General features: G+C 47.5%; 1 protein-coding gene across 1 annotated transcript in view; it reads left to right on the top strand.

The window, feature by feature from the left end:
* The first annotated feature begins 218 nt into the window (after window positions 1-218).
* STEEP1 (STING1 ER exit protein 1) overlaps window positions 219-25,958 on the top strand; it is an 84,071-nt gene continuing 58,331 nt past the window's right edge. The window contains exon 1 of the mRNA XM_086918341.1: window positions 219-489. Coding sequence (XP_086774467.1) covers window positions 366-489 — 124 coding nt within the window. The 5' untranslated portion in view covers window positions 219-365. The remainder of the gene's footprint in view (window positions 490-25,958) is intronic.

Below are 25,958 nucleotides of genomic sequence, written 5' to 3'. Positions count from 1 at the left end.
GTATACTGTATTGAGCAGGAGAATAACATTCTTACTTACAATGAGCCAACCCAATGATCTTGCCCGGATTAAATCACACCTGTGATCAGATCATTGCGACACGCTCAGTTTTCGAAAAAACTTCTTTGACACGCCTGACACTGCGTGTGACATCAATCTCAGAAGCAGCTGAGAGACTACAAATCCTCTTCTACTGAGCATGCGCATCACTCCGGCACGCGTCTGACGTAATGGCGTCACGATTCGCAGCACAACATGATTGTAGCATACCTCGCGCTGGTACAGGATGTTTATGTGTAGATAGAGCGGTTCCAGCGGCGCCCTGACGTCACTGAAACGCACCAAGTTACCGGGACTCCAGGAAGATGCCGAAGGTGGTGTCGCGTTCAGTGGTGTGCTCGGACACCCGGGACCGGGAGGAGTACGACGATGGCGAGAAGCCGCTGCACGTCTATTACTGTCTGTGCGGGCAGATGGTGCTGGTTCTGGGTGAGTGTGGACGGCGGGCTGCTGCCTCGGGGTCACTCGGGATGCCAGGGCACCCTGAAATGTGGGAGGCCAGTGTATAAACGCAGGCTCGGCATCCCAGAGGCCACCCACTGTCCATCAAAACACAGAGACGCAGAGTGGATCACGCCTAGGCGGTAATGTGGCCACCGTTCTCTGTAATGCTTTCAGCCAGTACAAGATCTTTAGCCAGTATAATTTGTTTACATAATACCTGCTTTAGGCTTCTAACCAGAAACGGAGGTAATAGTTGAAGAAAGAGTATGCTTAAAAAGCAATAAGTGGATACCTTTGGGACGCATAAACCAGAGATACTTGGCCACCATGCAGTGACCAGCTTTTATATCTTGTGGTCATCATACTTGTGTGTGAGTACATTTTGTGAGAATGTATTTCCCTGCTCAGCTTCAGAATGGCTTGAACCATGCACTGTTCTCTGGTTGTGGAACGCTGTCACTGTGTATTTGCTGGTTAAATCATAGTAGTCATGTTATCTTGCCTGGGGTTCTATAGAGCTCTATTTCGATAGTCTTGCAGTACAGTTGGAGTTTGTGTCCATTCACACCACTGGTCAGGGAGGTGCTCTTGTTACAGCAGCGTACTGCAACTCTCTAACTTGAGCTGAGGGAAGCCTAAAACCATTCAATGTGTTATTGTAATCCGCCTGGCATCAGCACACCCCTAAAGGCTCTTCGCCCTTAGCAGCACGTGATTATTATGGCATACGGCGATTTTTGCTGTTCGTTCGCCTCAATCCAGTAGCTGCTAGTTTGCGTGTCAACGGCAGAGGTATGGTTTGTGTGCTTCTAAAAGTAAGCATGTGTGCATGTCCTTGCCAACCTCTGTGTGTGGCGAATGTATGGATGCCGGTGGGAATTAGATGGGGGTGCATCCCTGGTATATTTATGTAATGTGGTTATCTTGAGTACTCTGCGTTCTCGTGAACACCACTGAAATAATAATGTTGTTGGCATATAGTGGTCTTCAAAGTACTCATTGGCATAATTATGGCCATGTCAATGTGCCTTGAAATATAGTCTTTGGCACATTGTGGTCCATAGTATAATAGCACCCATTGCATTTTTGTAGGCTTACTTGACATATCGTGCTCTCCTTGGCATTATGGTGGTCAATCCTGTCTTAAAGGTGGCCTTCACATATTGTGCCACCTTAGTATTATGGTAGCCATCCTTGTAAAATGATGACCTGTCATGAGTAGTATAGGTACTCCTAGCATGAGGGGTACACCATCTTAAGTTTCTACGGCCTTATATTTTAATACACCTCTAACATTCATTTTCTACTCACCACGAACTAGCAGTAGATAAATGTAAACGTATCTAACAAATAATATACACACATATTAACATTTTTCATTTTAGAATAAAATAGCCAACATTCATAAGCCTTCGCTCTTACAGTTTCCATGTCAGTTAAGGTTATTAGTATTCTGTGTTGCATACTCTGTTCAATTGTTACTGTTTATCAATCTGGAAAGGGTTCTAAAACAATTTTCAAATAATATAAGGTTCATCATTCCACAGAAAAGCACGGTTGTTACAAACCGAGGAAGCTCACACTTGCCACTCTACCCAGGATGGGCGTTCAAGCAAATTCACCCCAATAGCAGATCCTTGAATGATCATAGGTATCGTAAAGAGCCCCAGAGCTGCATACACCGATCTACAGGCCCATGTCAATGCGATAGTCACTTAAGTTTCATTATTCCAGCATTAGAATAAAAAAATAAACTAACCAAGTACAGCTTTTGTGGAAGCGTAGCTATGAGAAAATCAGTTCCATGAAAAAGAGAATTGACTCAGAGCTAAGGTTTTTTTTAATTTGTTATAATAGCACCCACACGAAGTCCAAGGCATCTCAAACAATGTGTAAAGAAAGCATTGCACAATGACACGATTGGTGAAAAACAAACATTGCACATTACCACAAGAATCCCATATCTCCTCCCCCCTCCCCCCCCCCCACCCATCCCAAAAGAGCCTTCCTGACTTTAGGGACTAAGATCAGTCCTTGATCCGAAGACCTGAGCGACCTGGTCGGTTTGTACCACTGAAAAAACGCAGTCATGCAGTGAGGGCCCAAACCCTTCAATGCTTTAAAAACTACACAAAGCGAGTTAAAGGCTATTCTTTTTCGCACTGGTTGCCAATGGAGCTTTACCAGATCTTGTGCTACCGAAGAGAATTTGGAGGTTCCCGTAATCAAACGGGCAGCTGCGTTTTGTAAGATTTGTAGTTTATTTAACAGCCCCTGCTGGGCATTTAAAAGCAGGCTGTTACAATATTCTAGGCGGGATATTGCTAATCCCATTACTACGGTCTTTTTGTGTACGTCGGGGATAAAAGGCAGCACTTTTCGTATAGTTTTTAGGATATAGTGGATGGATGAAGGCAAGGCGTTGACTTAAGGCCTGAAAGAAAGAGTGTCATCCATCAGGAACCCCAGGTTTTTAACCTTAGTGACTGGAGAGGGGGTTATCCCCATTTCTTCGGGCCACCATCTTGGGGACCAAAAGTTATCTTTGGCCCCAAATAGCAGGACTTCAGTCTTCGCTGAGTTCAATTTAAGACAGTTTTCTGCCATCCAATTACTCACCTCACGCATACAGTCCCTGAACCTGTCCGCTTTGTCGTCCACTCCACCCGGTAGCAGAGACACTACAATCTGTGTGTCATCTGTATAAGATGTTACGTTAAGGCCGAAAGATCTTATGACTGGCGCAAGGGTGGAGACGTACACATTAAAAAGGGTGGGGCTCAAGGACGAGCCTTGAGGGACTCCACAAGGGAGTACGAAAGGGGCCGATTCGTAGTCTCCCATAGCCACCACCTGAGTCCTGCCGGCAAAGAAGGCCTGCAAAATTTTAAGGGCCTTTCCCTGGATTCCGCAGGCCCCCAACCGGTCCACCAAGAGCCTATGGTGGACCGTGTCGAAGGCTGCTGACAGGTCCAGCATGATCAGGGCGGCTCTACCACCTGCATCCATCACTTGTCTTATATCTTCAGCAGATTTGATCAGAGCTGATTCTGTGCTATGTCCTGGCCGGAATCCGTGCTGAGATACATCCAGACGTTGTGCTTTCCCTAGAAATGCGCTCAGCTGAGTGTTTATTAAACCCTCTATGATTTTAGCTGGTAAAGGTAACATAGCGATGGGCCGATAGTTATTCAAGCCGCCCACATCTGGGTTAGGTTTTTTCAGAAGCGGTAGGATCGATGCTTGTTTCCAGCGCATGGGGTACTCACCACTTTCCAGCATGTCATTGAAAAGCGGAGTGAGTCTAGCTGCAATGATGGATGGGACAGTTTTTAAAATAGTGGCTGGGCAGGGGTCACCGGGGGAGCCTGATTTAATCCTTTGTATCCACGTCCTGACCTCCTCCTCGGTGATAGGGGAGAAGTTGAGTAATTCTCCTGTATGGCTGTCAGTCTCTGAACTCTGGGTTAGTCAGTGGAGGATTGGCCATAACTAGGTGATCAAGGGAGTAAAAAGTAGAAAAATTGAATTGGGAACTTTCCCCTGAGGCGGAAGCCGGGGGCGCTCTTCTCTTCCCTGCTTTATGCACGTGTGTTGTGTATTTTCTGTACTCATCCAGGACCTTCTTTTAATCACTGTATATATTTTATGAGGTGCGATTTTAATTCCTGGTAATTACGCTAGTTGTGGAGAGACTTACTTCTCCTCCGTGATTATTGACAGAAGCCTCATTCTACCGGCGCAGCCGATTGCAAGCGCTGACGCCGGTAGACGCGGAAGTACGCCGCCATCTTGGGAAGGCAGGTAGGGAGGGTAGCGGTACAGCTTCGCGACCACTCCCGCCCTCCCGCCTTACTTAAGGATTGGTGAGTCAGCCCTGTGTAAAAATTGAATTGGGAACTTTCCCCTGAGGCGGAAGCCGGGGGCGCTCTTCTCTTCCCTGCTTTATGCACGTGTGTTGTGTATTTTCTGTACTCATCCAGGACCTTCTTTTAATCACTGTATATATTTTATGAGGTGCGATTTTAATTCCTGGTAATTACGCTAGTTGTGGAGAGACTTACTTCTCCTCCGTGATTATTGACAGAAGCCTCATTCTACCGGCGCAGCCGATTGCAAGCGCTGACGCCGGTAGACGCGGAAGTACGCCGCCATCTTGGGAAGGCAGGTAGGGAGGGTAGCGGTACAGCTTCGCGACCACTCCCGCCCTCCCGCCTTACTTAAGGATTGGTGAGTCAGCCCTGTGTAAAAATTGAATTGGGAACTTTCCCCTGAGGCGGAAGCCGGGGGCGCTCTTCTCTTCCCTGCTTTATGCACGTGTGTTGTGTATTTTCTGTACTCATCCAGGACCTTCTTTTAATCACTGTATATATTTTATGAGGTGCGATTTTAATTCCTGGTAATTACGCTAGTTGTGGAGAGACTTACTTCTCCTCCGTGATTATTGACAGAAGCCTCATTCTACCGGCGCAGCCGATTGCAAGCGCTGACGCCGGTAGACGCGGAAGTACGCCGCCATCTTGGGAAGGCAGGTAGGGAGGGTAGCGGTACAGCTTCGCGACCACTCCCGCCCTCCCGCCTTACTTAAGGATTGGTGAGTCAGCCCTGTGTAAAAATTGAATTGGGAACTTTCCCCTGAGGCGGAAGCCGGGGGCGCTCTTCTCTTCCCTGCTTTATGCACGTGTGTTGTGTATTTTCTGTACTCATCCAGGACCTTCTTTTAATCACTGTATATATTTTATGAGGTGCGATTTTAATTCCTGGTAATTACGCTAGTTGTGGAGAGACTTACTTCTCCTCCGTGATTATTGACAGAAGCCTCATTCTACCGGCGCAGCCGATTGCAAGCGCTGACGCCGGTAGACGCGGAAGTACGCCGCCATCTTGGGAAGGCAGGTAGGGAGGGTAGCGGTACAGCTTCGCGACCACTCCCACCCTCCTGTCATGTGTAAAAGCAATTACATATCCCGCCCGCGCAGCGGACGGGCGCAGCGGGCGCGCCGATGGCGCGCCGAAGGCGCGCCTAAGGCAAGCCCGTCTGCGCCCGTCTGCGCCTGTCCCGGGCCGAGGGCCAGTCCCCCTGCCCTGGGCGTGAGAGAGACCGGCATTAGTTGGACCAGAGATCAGCTGATACAGGTAGGAGCGGGCTCTTGTCCCTTACCTGATCGCTGCTCCCCTATTGACTTAGATGGACGCTCTTTTCAATGCTCCCATTGCCTCCTAGCTATTCCCCCATGGAGCGAACGGGCCTTTCCTCCTCCCGTCGCTTTGTCTTCTTGCCCGTTAAAACTTGCATTGATAAATTGTCGCTCCCTCCCCCGTCATGCCACTGAAATCTGGGCGATCCTTACTAATCACTGTTGGGATATATTATTCCTTACGGAATCTTGGACTAAAGATACCTCAAATCCAGACATTTTTTTAGCCACCCCCCCAGACTATCGCTATTTAGGGGCCAACCGAGAGGGAAAGATAGGAGGTGGACTTGCCATCCTGTTCAAAACCCATCTGAACATTATCATTAAGAAAATCACCAATATTGGTCTGATTGAAGCCATCTATTTCTCTGTTGCGGATTCCGCTGCTGTTTACCTCACTGGTATTCTAGTTTATAACCCCCCCAAGGCCTCTCCTTCAGACCTGTCACTACTGATACACGTCATTACGGACCTATCCCTTAAGCACCCTCACTTTATAGTTCTGGGGGACTTTAACCTCCACGTTGATGACCCCACCTGTACCCAAGCCATCCGTCTTCTCGACTCTCTCCAGAGCATGAGTCTGACGCAACTTATCCATGGTCCCACGCATGTAGCAGGCCATACGCTGGATCTCATTTTTTCCAACCTCCCTGGGACTATTACGCACCCTGCTCTCCCCCTTACTTGGTCAGATCACTTCTTGCTTGCATTTGACATACCGATCCCACAGGCTCCTATCCGGGTGGAACTGGGGCTAGGCCATAGAAGAAAATGGCATAAGGTCACCTGCTCTACCCTAGAGCCAATATTCAGTTGCTCTCTTGAGTCGAGCTTAGGAAATATTGATACCTGTGTCACTAAGTTTAACACCTCTCTATCGGCGGCGATCGATGAAATTGCCCCTTGTATAGCGACGTCATCTGCCAGATCTCGCCCTTCTGCTTCCTGGTTTTCAGATGCCTTACGTAAAGAAAAAAGCCATTGCAAAAAACTCGAACGTAAATGGAGACTTACGTATGACCTTGAGGCTAAAACTACCTATAGAATGGCCCTTAGGAAATTTTCTAAATCGAGAAAATTGGCCATGAAAGAGTTCTTCACCTCACAAATTAAAGACGCAGACAACTCGGCAAAAACACTGTTTAAAATTGTCAAGGACTTTGTTAAACCCCCCGCCATGACACCCATTAATCTTGCCAGTCAGTCTCTTTGTAATGGATTATCTGATTTTTTTCAAGGAAAAATTGACAAAATTGCTTCCTCCTTCCCTCCAGCTGATGCTCTGGACCTCTCCCTGTTCCCGGGTTCAACTAACCAGGACACTGCTCCCACTTTAGCTGTTCTTAAGGATCTCACCCCTAATCTCGCACGTAAGCTACTATTACAGTGCAAATCAGGTTCCCCTTTGGACCCGGTTCCCCCTAAAATTATGAGTGAGTTGTCTACCCTACTGTTAGAGCCTCTTATTTCCATCTGGAACGCCTCTTTACAACTAGGCCAGTTCCCTCTTGCCTGGAAAGAAGCTCTGCTTGTACCCATCTTGAAGAAAGCTGATGCCGACCCTACACAATTTAGTAATTATCGGCCTATCTCTCTGCTTCCCAAACCTGCGAAGGTTTTGGAAAAGGCAGTCCAACTACAACTAGCGGAATATCTGGAGACTAACTCTCTCCTGCATGATTCCCAGTCAGGTTTCCGTGCTGGGTTCAGCACTGAGACCGCTCTGCTTGAAGTGTCAGAGACTGTGCGAGAGTGTGTGGACAAGGGCGAGGAGGCCATGTTGGTCCTCCTCGACCTGTCCGCCGCTTTCGATACGGTGTCCCATAAAATTCTCCTTGACCGTATGAAGCAGATTGGAGTTAGCGGCGTTGCCTTATCATGGCTGGGCTCCTTCCTCCAAGGACGATCACAGAGGGTTCTTCTCAGACCTTTTGAATCAGAATCCAAACCTCTAGTTCGCGGAGTCCCACAAGGTTCAGCGTTAAGCCCCTTGTTCTTCAATGTTTATTTAGCCCCGTTGGCCAAGGTAATAGAGGCATGTGGAGTCAGAGTGATCTCGTATGCTGATGACACTCAGCTTATATTCTCGTTCAGCGATCACTCTGACTCCAGCCTCTCCAGTTTTCGCCACTGTCTTGGTGAAATCTGCTCATGGATGTCCTCCAACCATCTGCAACTAAACACCGATAAAACGGAGGTTTTGTTTTTCAATCAAAAAATGACCATTCCACCTTCCTTATGGTGGCCTACGATTCTCAACCCTCCACCGACCCCGGTTCACTCTGCCCGTAACCTGGGGTTTATATTCGATGATACCCTATCTTGCAGCCCCCAAATTAATAAGGTCACGTCAATTTGCTATGGTAAATTAAAAATGATGAGGAAGATTTTTCCTTTTCTACCTATGGATGCACGTAGAACTGTCACCCAGGCCTTAATTACTTCCCACCTGGATTACGCGAATAGTCTATATATAGGGGCCCCTCTGTACCAAATTGAACGTCTCCAGGTGGTGCAGAACATGGCCGCAAGATTGATTGGTAACGTCCCCTATAGACATTCAATCTCAGCGTTTCGCAAAGAGCTTCATTGGTTGCCTATAGTCAATCGAATTAAGTTCAAAACGCTCATTCTCGCCTTTCGAGCGCTGAATGGAACGGGCCCAGACTATTTAAGAAAAAGACTGAGGTTGTCCTACTCAGTCAGGGATCTCCGCTCCAACAATCTGCGCCTCATGTGTGTGCCTAGATTCCGTCGCACAAGAATGGGTGGCAGAGCCTTTGCCGTCCTTGCAGCCAAATACTGGAACAGTCTACCTATTGATCTTAGATTTGCCCCATCTGAAGTGATTTTCCGCAAACGCCTGAAGACTTGGCTTTTTGCATCTGTTTAGTCTACTTCCTCTCTTCTTTGCCAATCAGTTTTTTAGCGCCGGGACACCCCCATTGGGGGTAGCCGAGCGCTTTACAAAATCCATAAATAAATAAATAAATAAAAGATCTTCTCGACCTTACCCTGGAAGAATTTGGCCAAGTCTTCACATAATTCCCGACTAGGGGGAATATCCGGTGCTTTGGGAGCTGCAAGAGAAGTCACTGTGCGGAATAATTCCTTAGAGGAGTTACTTGCATTCTGAATGCGAGTGGTAAAGAAAGCCTTTTTAGCTGATCAAATCATCTCTTTGTAAACTCCCAACTCTGCATTGAGTAGCTTTTTATCTGCCTCCTTGTAATGTTTCCGCCAGTTTTTTGCATTTCACCTTATAGTCTGATTTTGTTCAGAGAACCATGGAGCTAATGGACTAGAGCGTGTGGAATGGTAGATTTTAGGGGGTAGTAAATGCATACATGCCGCGTCTAGCCAGTTAGTATAGCTCATGGCCGCCTCCTCGACCGTACCTGAGGAGTGCGCTGGTGAGATCATCAGTAGGGTCTTAAGGGCCTCACTGTCCATACTTTTCCAGTTTCTAATTGATCTGGGTGGATTCCTAACCTTACTGGGCCTAGGGAGGGGGGGCTAGGGAAATGTGGAAAAAGATTGCGGCATGGTCCGACCAGGGAACAGGGTCAACTGACGTGACCGCCAAATTAGGGTGATTGAAAGACATGCCATCAAGAGTGTGTCCCGCCTTATGAGTCGGGCCCCTGACTTTTTGATAAAGTTCCACCCCCTGCATCAGATCTAGAAGATCTAGCGTATCTGTGTCGGACATGTATTCCAGATGGAAATTGAAATCGCCAAGGATGGTAAACGATTTAGTGCATATTACTTCTTCTAACAGGTTCCCCAGGGTCGAGAAAAAAGGGGCCTTAGCCCCCAGATGCCTGAAAAGTAGGCAGCCTTTTAAAGTTTGATGGTCTGATAGCATGAGATTGAATGCAAGTATTTCATCCTGGCCCCTAGAAGCGGGTTTAAAACTCCCTCTCACCGAATTATGGTAAATGACCGCTAATCCACCACCTTTCTTCCCCTGCCTGTCCTATACAGAGCAGTCATAGTTGGAGGGGGTGGCTTTGACAATGTCAGGGCCAGAAGCTGCATCCGTCCAGGATTCAGTTATGAAGGCGACTTTAACATTTGCATCAAGTATCAAATCCGCCAGTTCAAGGCAGTGTTTTACCAGGGACCAGGCGTTCAGCAGCATGCAATTTACTGTGGCCTGCTCTTTTCGAGGTAAGACTGTATCAGGGTTCTTGATCGTCTTACTAGGGAGCCATAGAATCCGGGGAAGCTTTTGCTTACAGCCCGCACAGAGATGGCAAGTTGTATGCGTATCTGGGCACATTTCCCGCCCAATACATCCTAAGGTTCTATTTGCGCCCCCCAAATCCCACAGCGTGCTCCCGCTATAGGCGAGGCGACTAGCTGATGACCGGGTAGGATCCATTTGGCCAGGGGTTAAGGCCCTGGGCGCGGACGGGCGCAGACGGGCTTGCCTTCGGCGCGCCCGCTGCGCTTCCGGGCTTGCCTTCGGCGCGCCCGCTGCGCTTCCGGGGTAAGAGCATCGTTTTGTACTGGCGACGGCGTGAGGGCCGGAGGGGCTTAGCACTAGTCTGCTATCCCTACTCCTGCTCCTCACCCAAGATGGTGGGCCCCCAGGCAGCGCCTACTCGGCTGCGATGGGGTGGTCCTGGCGAGCTTACGGGCAAAGTGGGCGGAGTTTGAATCTGCGCCGGCCCGACAGCCGTGGGGAAAGAACCGCTAGGTCCCAGCAATTAGGGGGTTCAATAAGTTCTACAGAGCATTAATGAAACCATGGGAATGCTGGTCTCCCCCAATAGAGGACCCCTCACCAGAGAGAGAGGAAACCGGCAGTATTGTCTCCCGTGATTGAGCGGGCTGAGTTGGACTAGAATTTACATTTAGATTTAAAGGTGCAGGGGAGTCCGTTCCATGGGACGAATTCTCAGAGTTATTAAGTGGCCGATCTAATTTGGCCCTTTTTCCTGCCTTAAGCTGCTTCCCCCTTTTCCTTTTCGGGACAGCACCTTCCCGCAGTCCTCGGGATTGTGATAGATTAAAGTCACTACCCTCTTCCAGGTTCTGAGCTGCCTCCGATATTGAAGCAAGATCAACCACCGGTATGGACTGGAGTGTGTCTCGCTGTAAAAATGAGGTAGTCCTTAGCTCTTGCAGGACAGACTCAATCGTTTGATCAATACTGTCGAGGAGAGCTGAATGGGAGGGGTCAGCCTTTTCCGGGGATTTGGTATTCGTAAAAAGACCCAAAGAAGATCTTCTAACACTTTTAATTCCATCCGAGAGCCGCCTTTCAAGGATAGTTAATTCATTGTCCACCACAGAGTTAGCTCTGATTAGAAAACTGTCCAAAGTACCTGTAACCCTGGATGTTGATGCCATAGCTTTACTTCTCGTCTCCCTTGATGTCATGTCCCTTGTTGCAAATTAAGTCCCTGGGAGATATGTTGTGAAGAAAAAGATTAACCCCCAGGTGGGCTAACAAAAGGCCACAAGGGGTGGCCCGGTCCGGTCTCATCCGTACTCTAACAGGCTCAAACGGGCCCGCCCTTGGCCCGGGCTTCGCCCGGCGCATCCCGCGAAGCGGTAGCTATCACCTGTTAAGTAGGTAAAGGCAGGGGCGGCGTGTCCGGCCGGGAAGAGGCCGCAGCTGTGTCAGTAACCGGGCTGCTGGTCCTCGCAGTCCCGGTATGCTTCGCACCAATGTCCGCCCAAGGCTACGCACCAATGTCCGTCCAAGGCTCTCAAACAAGGCTCTCAAACAACTGCAGGCGAGCGGTATTGAGTTATTGTGTTGTACTGGTCAATGTCATTGCTATTGCTGTTTTGCTATGTACTCGTTACTTGTTATTCCTGTCACCGTAGTTCTTAGCCAGTCTCCCACCCGCCTATGCTACTCAGCCCGCCGTCCTCCCAGGGCTATTTTTTGAAGGCCACTGCACAGTCCCAATGAGCAGCAGCAGACTCTTGTCAGTATCGCCGTTTCCCCACTGCCTGGGTTTGCTCAGCAGTGTTCCAACTCGCCTTCCTTTCTGGACCTACAGGTTCTATCCTGAGGTTCTTCCTAGGCTTTCCTGCTCTTTTTCACTTCGTTGCTGCTGCTACTTGGATATCGTGTTATTGTGCTGTACTGGTTAGTGTCGTTGCTATTGCAGTTTTCCTGTGTACCTGTACTTCTTACTCCTGCCATTGTAGTTCTTGGTCAGTCTTCCACCCTTCCCGTACCTCAGCCCGCTCCTCTCCTTATTGGCTCTTCCCAGGGCTATTTATGGAGGCCGCTGAATGGCCATGCTGCAGACGTGCCAAAGGCAAGCCCATCTGCGCCCAGCCCGCTCCCAGCACCAGAAAGCCTGTATCTACAACCGCCCACCACTAGTACAGAGAAGAGCTCTTCGTGCTCAACATCCTCCCCTCAAATAGATCATGTGGCTGCACCTCACCACGCTCCACTAAAATATTTTTCACCTGCCACAGCTGACAGTTCTCCTGCAAATCAGTACCTCGCCACCATCGAATACTGTTACACTGTCATCCAAGACCGCCCCATGCCTGTATCGCTGTTTCCTACTCTAGGTCTGTTCCCTCAGCAAACACGCCATGGAATTATGGGACATCATCGCCGCCCTTGGCTCAGATATAGCCTTCCTTATGGAGACCTGGCTCAACGTCTCCTTGGGGGCCGACATCACCGCATCGCCCCAAGCATAAGATAGCATTACTGCCACACATGAGATGCCCAAATATCGGAACAACACCCAAAATAATTAAAAGGCGACCTGACCTGCCTTGCAGCGGCTATGTTTCCAAGTCCCTGGTTTGGGGGGATGAAGATTGTTTACAACACATACTTTTATGTACATCAAACACCATTCCTGTGTGCTGCTGGGAGATACAGGCTGCATGGCGACGCTGCCCCCACCCCATATCCAGCGGAACGTGTGCTTTTTATTAATATGGGATTCAAGCTTCCTTCTTTAATTTTGTGAGATGAAAAATCCCCTTAACTTCTCAACAATTACTAAGGCGCTGTATTGGATTTCTTTGAGGATTTTGTGCCCCTTAGTAACAGACAAATGTATTGAGTTGCTATTACAGGCACTGGCATTCTATGTTTAAAGTATACCAGAATCCCTGCTGAGATCTTAGTCCTCGTGACAACAGGCCAGCGTGGTTCTAAAAAAACATTTCTAATTATTATGCATGTTTGTGCAGTTGTTAGCGCTTTTAACATACTTAACAATTCTATGGCCATAAGCCACAGTTTCCCGCACCAACTGCTATGCCCTCTCCTTTACCTAATCGACCCTCAGCGTCTGCAGGACACTTCATTACTTTCTTCAAAATAATTTTCCATCTCTTCTCAACTAATCTCTCAGTACTCAATAAAGCTCCACGCGCTACAGGCATATTCACTTTCCTTCTCAAGCTCCTACTCAAGGTGCCCAACATACAGTCTTTAATTTGTAAACAATTAAGTGCCGGGCCCTTACAATAAGGCCACCACACATTACCACTGTCAGCACTGCCAATAACACAATGTACACAACTGCTAACCATCACACTGCTACTAGTGTGAGAATTCACACTGTTCAAGGCTCACAACAGTTAAGAATGGTTTGGGTGGCAGGTATTACTTGTATTAAACGTATATTAATAACTGTTTTTCTGATCATTATATTTAAATTAGCAGCTGTCCCAACAATTAATTTAAGTTCCGGTGCCGATTACCTAAAACCACCAGCTCAAATAAAGCACTGCACAACAAGCAACTATTAGTAGTATTTCTGAAAAAAATAGGATTGGAAGTGAGAAAAAGTAAACACAGGGAAATTAAAGAATTTAGGTTAGGTTAGGTTAAGCTGATTTGTAGAGCGCAACAGCTGCCCCAGCAAAGGGGCATCCCGGCGCTAAAAGCAATAAAGGCAGCTGACAGCAAACGGTCCATCAAAGCGGGCAAAAGAGAGGCCAGAGAGCCGCAGGGCCACAGACACAGATAGAGGGCATGGACTACCGAACCTAGGGAGGTGGAAAAAGATGAGTTTTCAGTGCTTTCCGGAATGACAGGTAGTTTTCTAAGCTGCGGATGCCAACAGGAAGAGCGTTCCATAGCTTAGCTGCCAGAGTGCGAAAAGAGCATCCACCAGCGTAAGCCCTCCTAACCCGGGGAATAGCTGCGAGGTGTTGACCTGCTGAGCGAAGGTGACTAGAGGGGGCGTAGGTGGAGAGCAGGCCAGCCAGAATGCCAGGAGCAGGGGAGTGCAGGGTCCTCCATGCAAAACAGAGTGTCTTAAACTTCACCCGTTTTGCCACTGGCAGCCAGTGAAGTTGACGAATAGCGGTGGAGGTGGAGCAGCGACGAGGCAGGCTTAAAGGAGTTCTGGCGGCCGCATTTTGGACTCTCAGTAATCTCACAATCTCAGTCATGTAGGACCCCAACTATAGCGAGCTGGCCTAGTCCAGTTTCGACAGCACGGATGCCTGGACAATCAACTATTGGATGGAAGGGTCTAAAAACCCAGCAGGGGTTTATGCCCGTACAGGATGCCAAAACATGTCGCCGCCGCCTTCTTGGTCTGGGTTTGGAAACTCAAGGCAGAGTCCACCCAGACCCCAAGGTTCTAAACCACGTGTTTGGGGGTGGGTGCGGGCCCCAAGTGGTGGGCCACCACTGGTCGCTCCACAGCTCCCGATTTTTCCCAACCAGCAACACCTCAGACTTGCGGGCGTTGAGCTGACAGTTGGCCGTCATCCACCTTGCGACGTCCGCAAGACCGCTCTGGAATTTTGCAGCGTCGTTCAAACAGTCATCGGAGAGGGTGACCACTAATTGTGTGTCATCGTCAAATGACACTATTTTCAACCCTCTCCTCTTGGCTACCTCAGCTAGGGGCTGAACATATAGTTTGAAGAGCGTAGGACTTAATGCAGAGCCTGTGGAACTCCCTGTTTGATAGGATGGAATCTGAAGGTAAAAGGGGGGCCGCCACCTGAAAGGAGCTCTCTGAAAGAAAGTAGATAAACCAATCCAGGGCGCGGCCCATTATGCCAGCCTCCTTCAATCTCTGTATCAAAATCTGGTGAGAGATCTTATCAAATGCAACACTAAGATCTAATAGGATTAGTGCCGAAGTGCGTCCCTCATCCAGTGCTGCTCTTAGGTGTTCAGTCGCAGCAGGGAGGGCAGACTCTGTGCTCAGACCCGGGCGAAACCCGCACTGGGAGGTGTCCAGTATGTTGTTCTCCTCCAAGTAGCCTGACAAGATGGAGTTGACATAGGCTTTGGAGATCTTAGAGGCCCAGGGAAGTAAGGAAATTGGGCAAACGTTCTCCGGTTTAACTGGATCGAGGGTGGGCTTCTTTAATAGTGGCTTTACCCTGGCCTGCTTCCATAACCTGGGAACCTTGGCCATTGATAGACATGTTGACAACCACTACTTTATTAAACACTACATTTATTATATTCTCTCAAATCTTATTATTACTAGCTCAACATTAGTTAGTCAAAACGAAACTTGACTTTACTCTTCTCACTTTCCTCCGTTAAACGTCGTACTGCTCTTCAACTCCTCACTCTCATTCCTTTAAACCACTCTTCACTCTCCTCCCATATCTCACGGTACTCTTCTCCTCCTCACTCTCTTTCCTTATACCTCACTCTACTCTTCTCTTCACTCTACATCCTTATACCTCACACTACTCCTCTCCTCCTCACTCTCCTTCCTTATACCTTGCGCAACTCTTCTCCTCACTCTCCTTCCTGATACCTCATACTACTCTTCTCCTGAATTTCCTTCCTTATTTCTCTCACTACTGTTCTGCTCACTCTCCTTCCTTATACTTCACACTGCTCTTCTACTCATCACTCTCCTTCCTTGTGCCTCACACTGCTCTTCTCCTCACTCTCAATCCTTATACTTCACTGCTCTTCTCCTCACTCCCCTTCCTTATACCTCATACTACTCTTCACTCTCCTTCCTTATATCTCACGCTGCTATTCTCCTCCTCACTCTTTTCTCCTTCCTTATACCTCATACTGCTCTTGAATTCCTCACTTTCCTTCCTTATACTTTATACTACTCTTCTACTCCTCACTCCTTTCTTATATCTCACGCTGCTCTTCTCCTCACTCTCTTTCCTTATACTTCACACTACTCTTCTCTTCACTCTACATCCTTATACCTCACACTACTCTTCTACTTCCTTATATATCAGTGACCTTGCTAAATAAAATCCATCACTTGATTTCATACAGCTAACTACGTATATTCCTGAATCAGACTTCATGACCCATTGTCTAGTGATTGTTTAGCAATTCAGTCCCTGGCGGCACAGCACCCAGGATAGTATACTGCATTGCTATACATTTATACGGTCCCAAAGGTTCTTGCACTGTAAAGAAAAGCACATAGGTAAAGGTCATTGTCATTTAAACTGGCAATAGCTCTAACTCGCACAAATGCGAGACCTGCTGCATTCCAAATGCTACTATTGCATTCCAATTTTAGAATTCATGCATTAACATAGACTTTCTTTAATTGGTTTGTCTGTTCTCTTGTTGATACGTGGAAGCCCTGCACCTGCTGTAATAAATTCCCCATTGTCTGAAGTCTGTATCTAAATCGGTGGCATTTGCCTAGGAACTTCACTAACAATTTAATTATAAACAAGTATGGTAGAAAGACTGCGGTAGATGAAAGTCCACGCTTTCAACACATGTCTGCACCTGATAAGGAGCTCTGGATGAGCCTAGAAATATAATGGGCATTTGGGAGCTCTCTTAACATGGACAGACAGCTGTTGTACCTTCTCTCTCTTTAGGAGAAAATATAGGGGGTTTGAATAAAGGCTTTTGTTCAATAATTTTTAGATGTATCCATTTAAAGGAAACCTGGTTCAACACATGGCGATGCAGGTCTTGGAAAATAATAAACATTTTACATGATCCACAGGTCTAAGAACTTCAATAATGTATTCTAACTGTAATGTACCTGTCCGATAATCTGGTCTCAAATTCTGTGATCCTAGCAAATATTTTATTTTACGGTGCACCTTTTTCTTCATTATCTCGTATGAGAGCAACTTCAAATATACAAGTTCAGCATTTCTGCTGTACCAAAAATTATTTTGTCTAATTTAAAATGCCTAAACTTTTGCCCCTTGTATAAAAGAAGAATCTAGTCCACACATATGGTACACCTAACCCTTGACCTACCTCTTAGATTACTAATCGTATTGTCCTCACTACAGGGGCAGGAATGTTTCTCAGTTCATGTTTAAAAACTCACTTTTAATAAATGTATTACTAAAGCGTGATATCGTAGCATACAATCATTTACAAACTGCACACTTTCCATTGAAATTGCCGCAAACCTTCCCACTAACATGCAGTTTTACTGATAAAACTATATATCTTATAAATCATAATCTGTGGAAACTGGGTTTCAGCCAAAATGCATAGAATTTGCACATCACTTAGTAAAGTGTTCTGAGCTGTTTCCTATCCTTTAAAAACGTATTTACATAACACAGAATTACAAAAAAGTGCTTTCGTAACTACTAAAATACTTTTTGAAATATTTGTGCAGTTCATTTGCAAGCTATTTAAATGTTGTGTGTTAGAAAAAACTAACATCCTGCAGTCGTTCATTTCACACTCTTTGTACAGCACAATTGTCAGTTCACTTAACAAAATCCTCTAACCTTGCCACTTAATGTATCCTGGATGTTGTTTACTTTTCTTTCTCTGATTGCAAATTGTAAGACGCAAGCTGATATTTGACCTCTCTCTGAACACAGAGCAAATGTGACCCGATCAAAACAAGATTTAAAGGCCTCATTACTGCTCATTCACTTTCTGAGAGAACAGGACACCTGTTCTTTATCTGCTCTCCAGAAGAAGGCCCTAAAACTAGCATGCCATGATAAAATTTGACTCGCCATAGTGAGTAGATACCTAACTGCTGTCCAAGTATGTTGAAGAGAGAATAAGGCAAAATAGTGTAGATCATCTGTGCTAAAGGAAAACGGAGCGTTCCACTGCAGATCTTAATTAAAAATAAACATTTTCCATAGCAGTCAGCTTTCTGGTTACAGTAATATGAAAAGTTTCTTTGTGTGTTCTAAAAAAGATTAAATCTACAAAGAAGGGGTTGGGTACAAGGAACGGAGTAAAGCGCCAACTCTGCTGGCTACTCTACTTTCAGAAGCACCCCTTCTCCTGTGCACCTCCAAGAGCCCTAGCACATGCAGCTGGCTATCCCGAGCTCCTGTTGGAGCTGCATTTGTTTCACCTAGGCAGCCATCCGGAAGAAAACAAAGGCACAGCTGCATGCTCTGCAGCTCCGTGACTGCCTATTTGACTGTGCCTGCACTGCCGGCTTCAGCACCTCTCAGCCCTCAATCCAGTACAGCCTTGAGGCACACCCCAACAAGCTGCGTCTCTGGGGCTGGCCAAGGTCAGGTCAGACTGCAGCTGTCCAGCTACAGCCTTGCGTGAGCCAACCCTGATGCTCAGGCCTACCAGCCGACTCGATGCACATTAGTATTCCAGGGCCTGAGTTGGACAGTAGTGCACCAACTGAGGGTCAACGCCGTGCTGGGAGTAGTAGGCTGATCCTCCTCCAATAGTTATTTGAATGGCAATCACCCCTCAGCCCACACCTTTCTGAAGGGACAACATGGGCCGCTGGTTGTTCAAGAATGCTGCAACCACCACTTCTGACCAGCAGGGTTGGACTCTCCTCAACAAAGGGCTTGTGTGAGGAGATGTGCCCCACTCTCCCATTTTGAACCAGGCTTTGAATTACTCGCACCGTACAGGCTACCGGTTACTTTCTTCCCCACTTAGCTGCTGGGCTATCTCCAACACTTTCTCACTGGGATTCTGGTTTCTCCCAACAGTCTGAGATGTAATACCCTATATCAGAGTCTGGTGCGCTCTCTTCATCTCACACTCGCCAGTCATCCCTGCTCGCCCTCCTCTCCGCCACCATGGTGAAGGGCAAAGGTCAGAGGGAGTGCTCCATATTGGATCTGTCGATGCAACAAACCCCAGCAGAGCAAAGGGGGGCTGCTACTCTCTCCTCATAACCCAAGACTACATGGCATGCTACCTTGGGAAATACGCTTGGAAATAGCCTCCCTCAAACCTGATTTTAAACCTTGTGTAAAAGATCTGCACAAAGACATCACAGATCTGAGGTAAAGATTTAAAATTAAAATTAAGTCGTCTTCAAGTAACAGAGTCATGGAACATCTCCAATATAGTTTATTCTGCTCCCAGTGCAGCAGTAGAGACTCTGAGCATCTGTAAGTAAGTCTGCTTTAGCTTACACATTACTTAGCCAATATAGATTTGTAGTCACATAGGAAAAAGTAGAAAAACAATCTCCCCCAAAAATGTATAAAACACAATGTTCCTTGAGAAATGCAGCTGTAGCAAAATGATTTCATGCAGCTTGCCATTTAAAATTTACAACAGTTGATTGATTTCCTTCCATTCTCAGCACCCTGGGACTTGTTTCAGGGTAACACCCTCGTCAGTTCTGCTAGCTTGAATCCAGTGGCAAAGTGAGCGAGGGTCCCACATCTGGGCATACATTGCCAACTTAGGGCGAACAAAGCAAACGCAAGGAGATGATGGAGGGAGCACTGAAACTTTTCGGACACTCGCCCCCAGTCACAGATCTGGGTTGAATCCATCATCGTTCTTTAGCTCACTTAGCCAGTTCAGACACAATGGGAGTTTGTAATATTTGTATCTAATCTTTTAAGAGGAGGAAAACATTATGCAGTTGGAGGCTTTCCTTAATAACATAGATCAACTAGCTTTTTCGTGAACCCACTGGCACTCCATTTAGCTAGATAAACATGTTTATCTCAGGAATAAGTTAATGTAAAGAATAAAGAAAACAGAGGGAAAAAAATCAATATTAAAAAGGGTGATCTCTCTCAAAAGGGTGGATGAACTGTAGTATTCATCAGACTCTATTGGAGGACCAGTAGATGCTATGCCTCAGAGTGGAGGCGCTGGAGAAGCAAGAAGCACATTTACTGTTAAAGGAGGAAGACTTGAAAAAAAGAAGCCGACGGAACAACATTCGGATCTGCAGGATCTCATGCGGTGCAGAAGACTATGACATAATGACCTTCACCAGAGACCTTAAGGCGATTAGGGTTGATCCTGATAACTCACCCTTGCTACTCGATTGTGCCTAGAAGACTTTGTCCACTGCGTGGTGCATTTCTTCTCAGTTAAGAAGGTCATCATCAAAATACCCAGGAGAAATGGTTGGTGATCTGTTCTACAAAGGCTCAACTGTACACCTGTTTCAGGATCTCTTCCCCTATCACTCTTAAAAAGAGCAGGGACAGTACTCCATTGTAGGTGTCTACATAAACAACAAGCATTTACAATGCAACGGTTTCGCCTTTTCAAAAGTTAGAGCTATTGGCATTGTAAATGACATTTTTTATTTATGTGTTGGTTTTGAAAACAGATAAATAAATGGCATTGTCATTTACATTGCCAATAGCTTAATCTCTTGCAAATGTGAGACCTATTTTACCCTACTGGACGAGCTCAGCAGACAGCAATTACTACCACACACACACACCCAGAGCCACAGACACCCAGAGCCACACACACACAACCAGAGCCACACACACACACACACCCACACACCCAGAGACACACACACACCCACACACCCAGAGCCACACACACACACCCAGAGCCACACACACACACACACACACACAGAGCCACACACACACACATCACACACCCAGAGCCACACACACCCTCAAACACTTCGATAGACCCTCACACATACCCCCAGAGACCTTTATGGAGCCTAAAATAGACCCTCTTCTATAGCCCCCAAAAGACCCTCGCATAACTCATCAAACTCACACATACCTCAGCAGACCCTCACTGAGCCCAGAGAGACCCCCACATAGCTTAACACCCATAAGAAGACCTTCACATAACCCTAAGCAGACCTTCACATAACCCTAAGCAGACCTTCGCATATCCCTAAGCAGACCCTCTTACACAACAGTACACAGACCCTCAGGCTAAGCAGAACCTCACACCTAAGAAAAGCCCATCACATCCCGGAAAGGTCTTCCATAGAGCCTTTAACAGACCCAGACTGTGACAAGCATGCACCTGGAAGCCTCTGAGTTCAGACGCTGTAACTATGAAGCGTGGCCATCTTCAGACATCTATCAACCCATCCATATGCTATCGTGTACGGTGGCCTCCGAGGGTGTAAATATACAGCCGGATTCAAACATGCAGGCAAAGCAAAATGCAACGATGTGCAAAGACAACATTATACATCAAATGTCGAAAGGACAGAGTGTTCGTGCTGTGCACGAGCTGATGGAAAAGCGAGAGGCCACTCCCCCCAAAACCGGGAGAAGTGATAGAGTGCTGCGCCTACCTGAGCTGCAGGCGCCTGGTCCATTCAACAAGCAAGGGTTTTGTGGAGATGAGTCCAGGATCACACAGAGTGTCGGCGAGAAACTGAGGAGACCAGCACCGAGGAAGTTCCCGTCGCAATCTTAGAGGCACAGCCACTAAACTGCAACACTAACTTGCATCTGTATTCATGATACCCCCCTCTCTCTCCCACCCCACCCCCAGCCACTCCCCTCCAGACCATGCCGCCACTCTCTATTCTGGACTCAGAGGGCGCAGACAGCAGCCCAGACCACCCGTCAGACACGCACGACCGCAGCATGAAAGATGCACGTGTGTTAAAAGGAGGAGCCAGTACCTTCTTTCCCTGGTCGGCGCTCACTTCCCCAGGGGTCCCTCTCAGTGAGGGCAGGCGGGGCAGGGCTGCGAGGAGGGCTGGTGAAACACTGGAGCTCTGTGCCTGTGCCTCGCTGCCTGGTGGCAGTGTGTATATATAGCCGGTGTTTGTGAGTCTGTGTGTCTGTGCGTGGATGGAGGTGGCAGTCTGTGAATAAGTCCGCTTCTCCGGAACTTTCTGTCCTGCGACCCTTTCCCAAACTGCCATGAGACAAGCTGGCATTGCAAAAATGCACCGGGTGCCTGAGTCAGGCTCGACGCGAGTCCCCTCAGCCGGGGAGGGGTACAACTTAAGCCGGAAGGCGGGATTGAGCCCCGGAGTCAGGGGGGCCACTTTCTGTCCTGCGCCCCTTTCCCAAACTGCAATGAGACAAGCTGGCATTGCAAAAATGCACCGGGTGCCTGAGTCAGGCTCGGCGCGAGTCCCCTCACCCGGGGAGGGGTACAACTTAAGCCGGAGGGCGGGATTGAGTCCCCAGAGTCAGGGGTGCCCTCCTACCCGGGATGAGCAGGCTCCAGAGCAGCATTAGGAAGTGTTCGAGAAACGGCCGTCCTCCTCCCGGGAGCTGCTGTGTCCGGGAGATAAGAGGCATTTTAAAACAAGCACTGGCAAAGGCCAGAGGTCTAACCTTTCACTGCAGCTTTTATGTCATGCTCATAGTGCAGACAAAAAGACAGGCGACTGGTGAATGCATCATTCTTTGTGTCATGGGCTCGGTGCAGCAAGATGCAGTAACTCATCTTCAAACAGCACTTGTGCTGTGCTTAGAGCAGCAAGGCGCACGAACATAGTGCAAATGTCTAAGTCAAGATTACCGAGAGATACAGCAAGGGAGACAGGAGCCGCGTCCCAGAGAGGTGAGGCTCCCATCGCCGAGGCGGGATCTGGGACTCAATGAGTGGAAGCCCCACAGAACGAGAGCCTCAGAAATCACGAGCCACTGTGATTCCCGAGTGAACAAATTACAAAAGCAGACAAAGTTACATGAGGCAAAAGTGACAATTGTGAGCAAACAAAATACCCGAGGTGCAAAAGGTACATTACATATACAAACTCGAAAGTTTCAAGACGGAGCTTCGCAAGTAAGCTACTGCCCGGCCGCCATCTTCAGACAAATGACCAAAACAAACCTTCAAAAAAAAAAAACGCCCACCGCCGCAATGACGTTCGCAAAGGGGCCAAGAGGGAAAAAATGTACGGAACGCCCACGAATCGCCTCGGACAATGACGGACACCTCTCTCTTCCAATGGCTAGCCTCCATTTATGGAGCTAGCCAATGGAACAGAGAGGCTGGACAAAGCCCCATACTGGTAAACAAAAGTTTTCGCCTGCGTGAACGCTGCTGCGCAGCGGATCGCCAGGCGAAACCTAAAAAGTACCATATCACTGCCACACCTTTAGCCCCCTCTCTTCAGCTGGAAGGGCAAACAACGCTTTCAGAGGTCCCTTTCTGATGCAAAACCCATGAAGGATGACGATACCAAACAATTAACCAACAGGAACTGTGTTTGAGTAGCACACAATTCGACGCAGGCTCCGAATAGGCAAACATTTGGACAGATCCTCATTTGGGGCTAAAGCAGATGTGATCTGCCACCTCAAAAACATGAAAAACGCCCGTCCCAATACAACATCCTGGGTTCGTATAACTACAAAGCCATTAGAAAGACTCATTGGGAAGACCTTTTAGGAGGAGCCCAAAGGAGAGACCAACCACCTCCTTTCGCCACATTCACTTGGGGACTATATGGTCCAATGTTGGGCTACTTCCCTACTTGTTATCTCTGTATCATGTCTTTCCCTACTCCCTTTCATCCATGTTAGGAGAGGGCTCCACCTCCTTTTGGGACTACGTACCTTTTTTCCATTTTGAATTGTTGGCCTTTTGGTGTTTTCTCTGCTGATGACTTTTCTTACTCCGGGGCTTAACATGGGGAGGGAGGAGCCCTTTCCATTCCTAATCATGAACACCGCTGGTCGTTTGCCATCATCCTTAGGCTGGGTCCTCCCCCTACACTTCTATGGGACATCCTAATACTTGCACTTTGTTGTCTCTAAATGTTAGAGGGCTTAATTCGCCCAATAAGCGGTGACAAATCTTGGGATATGTGCCGCAGTTTCCTGCAGAAGACACATTAGTTGAAACAAGCCCTCTCCCGCATGAAACACTTCTTTCCAATTCTGGGCTTCGGCCTCCATAATAGGCAAAGCCCATATTGGTTCACACCATGTATTGGTGAAAATGGACACAGATGCCTGGTGCTTGACACTCATCCTCCAATGAGGTGGCTTGATGCTTACACCCCTGAATTTATATATTCTAGGCATTGCACAAGATTCCTTCCTCCGACAGTGTTGAGGTAAAAGTTGGGAAAGGAGCTAGAGGGCATAATAGTAAGAGTGGATTTTAACTTGGTCTAGGATCCCAACATGGATAGGAGCCATAACTCCTATCCGGTGGTGGGTGCGATATTGGCTCTGCCGAAGAAAGATCTCTGTGATGGGGTTAATGGAGGTGTAGCACTATGAATGTGTCCCGATTTTAAAAGACTTTTCTTACTACTCCCACTTCCATTCATTGTACTCCAGCATCGAGCACCTCTTTTGCACTCGCGCGCTTATGCACTCAATAGTTACCGTCACCGTGTCTGATAGCTGTATTTCTGACCACGAATGCACTACTCTTACCTAGTGGGAGGGATTGTACTTCCATGTTACACCTCTGTGCCGGCGCTGATCCCCTCATACTCAAGGACCCCATAGAAAGGCACACTATATTGGAGGCATTGACAGAATACTCTCAACTCAGTAGTCTACCTAACACCCTTACCCCCAACCCCCTAAAAGGATACCTTTGATGCCTCCAAACAAGGAACGATCTCTACTGTGGCTTTTGTGAGGGAAGTGAGACTCTTGGAGCAACAACTAACCTCCGAAATCCGAGCACTAGGAAGAAAGAATAAGCAAAACCCCCTTTCGACAACTAGCTATCCTTAAAGGCCAACTCTGAAGGCCCAGAACGAACCAAGCAGAACATTTGTTGCTGCCCCCCAGACAGCTTTATTATGAAAAGGGCGACATGGTGGGCTCAATTTCAGTGTGGAAACTTAGCTTTCAAAGAACTAAATCTCACATAGTCCGAGTCCGAACTGGCCCAACCATGTGGGCTATCTTGGAGAAAGACAAACAATCAACCTTACTTGCCTTTCATCAAATGATTTATACATGGGATGAGAAAAACATCCCAGTTGTCCACCCCTATCTTTGAGACTGTGACTGGATACCCATCTTGGAGCACCACCTCCCAGAATGAGCCATTGATGGTACTGAACTGCGCCTTGTGTAGATGAACTTGCCATTATGTAAGTCGCCAGAGCTGCGTTGTCTCCTGTGGACTTTTTATAGGATATTTCTCCCTCTCCTTCAAGACCACCAGTTTAGATTTGTTTTTTAATTCCTTTATGCATCACACTAGCCTTACCCCTACTATGTGTTGGTCAATAGCACCTTTATCACCAAGCCTGATAAATCCAAATTGATTGTTCCTTGTTCCATCCCATAGCCCTTTTGTACACAGGTGCAAAACTCAATACAAAAATATTGGACTGTAAAGTAGATCCCTTGCTTCCTGGCCTGATTGCTACGGATCATCTGGAATTGTAAAACAACGACAAGTTGCTGAGAATATTGGGCACCTAGCTCATCTAGTCGATTTTAAAGTAAAACCAGCATTTGCATAGCCAATAGGTCTCGCCTTTGGGACCTTATAAGTGTTTAGCCATGCAACAGTTGATATTGTTGCACCAAGGATATTGTGCTGGATAACCAAACACTTATAAGGTCCCAAAGGCGAGTCCTATTGGCTATGCCAATGCTTGTTATGTACTTCCAGTGGGAAGCTGTTAGGTCCCGGCAACTTCCCGGTGTGGAGTGCACCAAAAGCTATCTCTACTGCTGTAATGGGTTCCTAAAGTCCCTTTCTGTTGGTGTCAGACAGGAGGAGTGAGTCTTCCACAATGAGATCGAGGTGCTCGGCCTTGTGCACCAGGCAGCTGAGGGTAATAGCTTGCGAAGTGGCTTGCAAATTCCTGTGCAATCAGTTGAGTCTGACACCTCCCAGCCTGCCTCCGTCACCAAGGTAGGAACAAGGCGGAGGGCTAAATCGTTGCTCACCAGCCAGTGTAAGAGTTTTCCTTCCTTGTCCCCCTTCTGGTAGATTCTGCCTTGTGAGGCAAGGTGTGCTAAGGTCGCTGTGTCCAGCTGCTTTTGTCGGAGGTCAGCCTCCTCAAATCCTGCGTGTGTCTCGACACGGTGGTAGGATTTGCAGCATTGCCTCCTACACTGAGCCCAATTTGTGCTTGAGGGACACAACCTCTGAATCGGTGGGTACGGCCAGCTGTCGGGGGGAGATATTTTCCGGCTATGGAGGGTTGCCTTCAGGGCTTCCCA

The sequence above is a fragment of the Lissotriton vulgaris genome, chromosome 4_1 (genome assembly GCF_964263255.1).
Source record: "Lissotriton vulgaris chromosome 4_1, aLisVul1.2, whole genome shotgun sequence".
Taxonomy (NCBI): domain Eukaryota; kingdom Metazoa; phylum Chordata; class Amphibia; order Caudata; family Salamandridae; genus Lissotriton; species Lissotriton vulgaris.
Note: the sequence above shows the minus strand (reverse complement) of the source record. Positions and strands in the feature narration are given on the sequence as shown.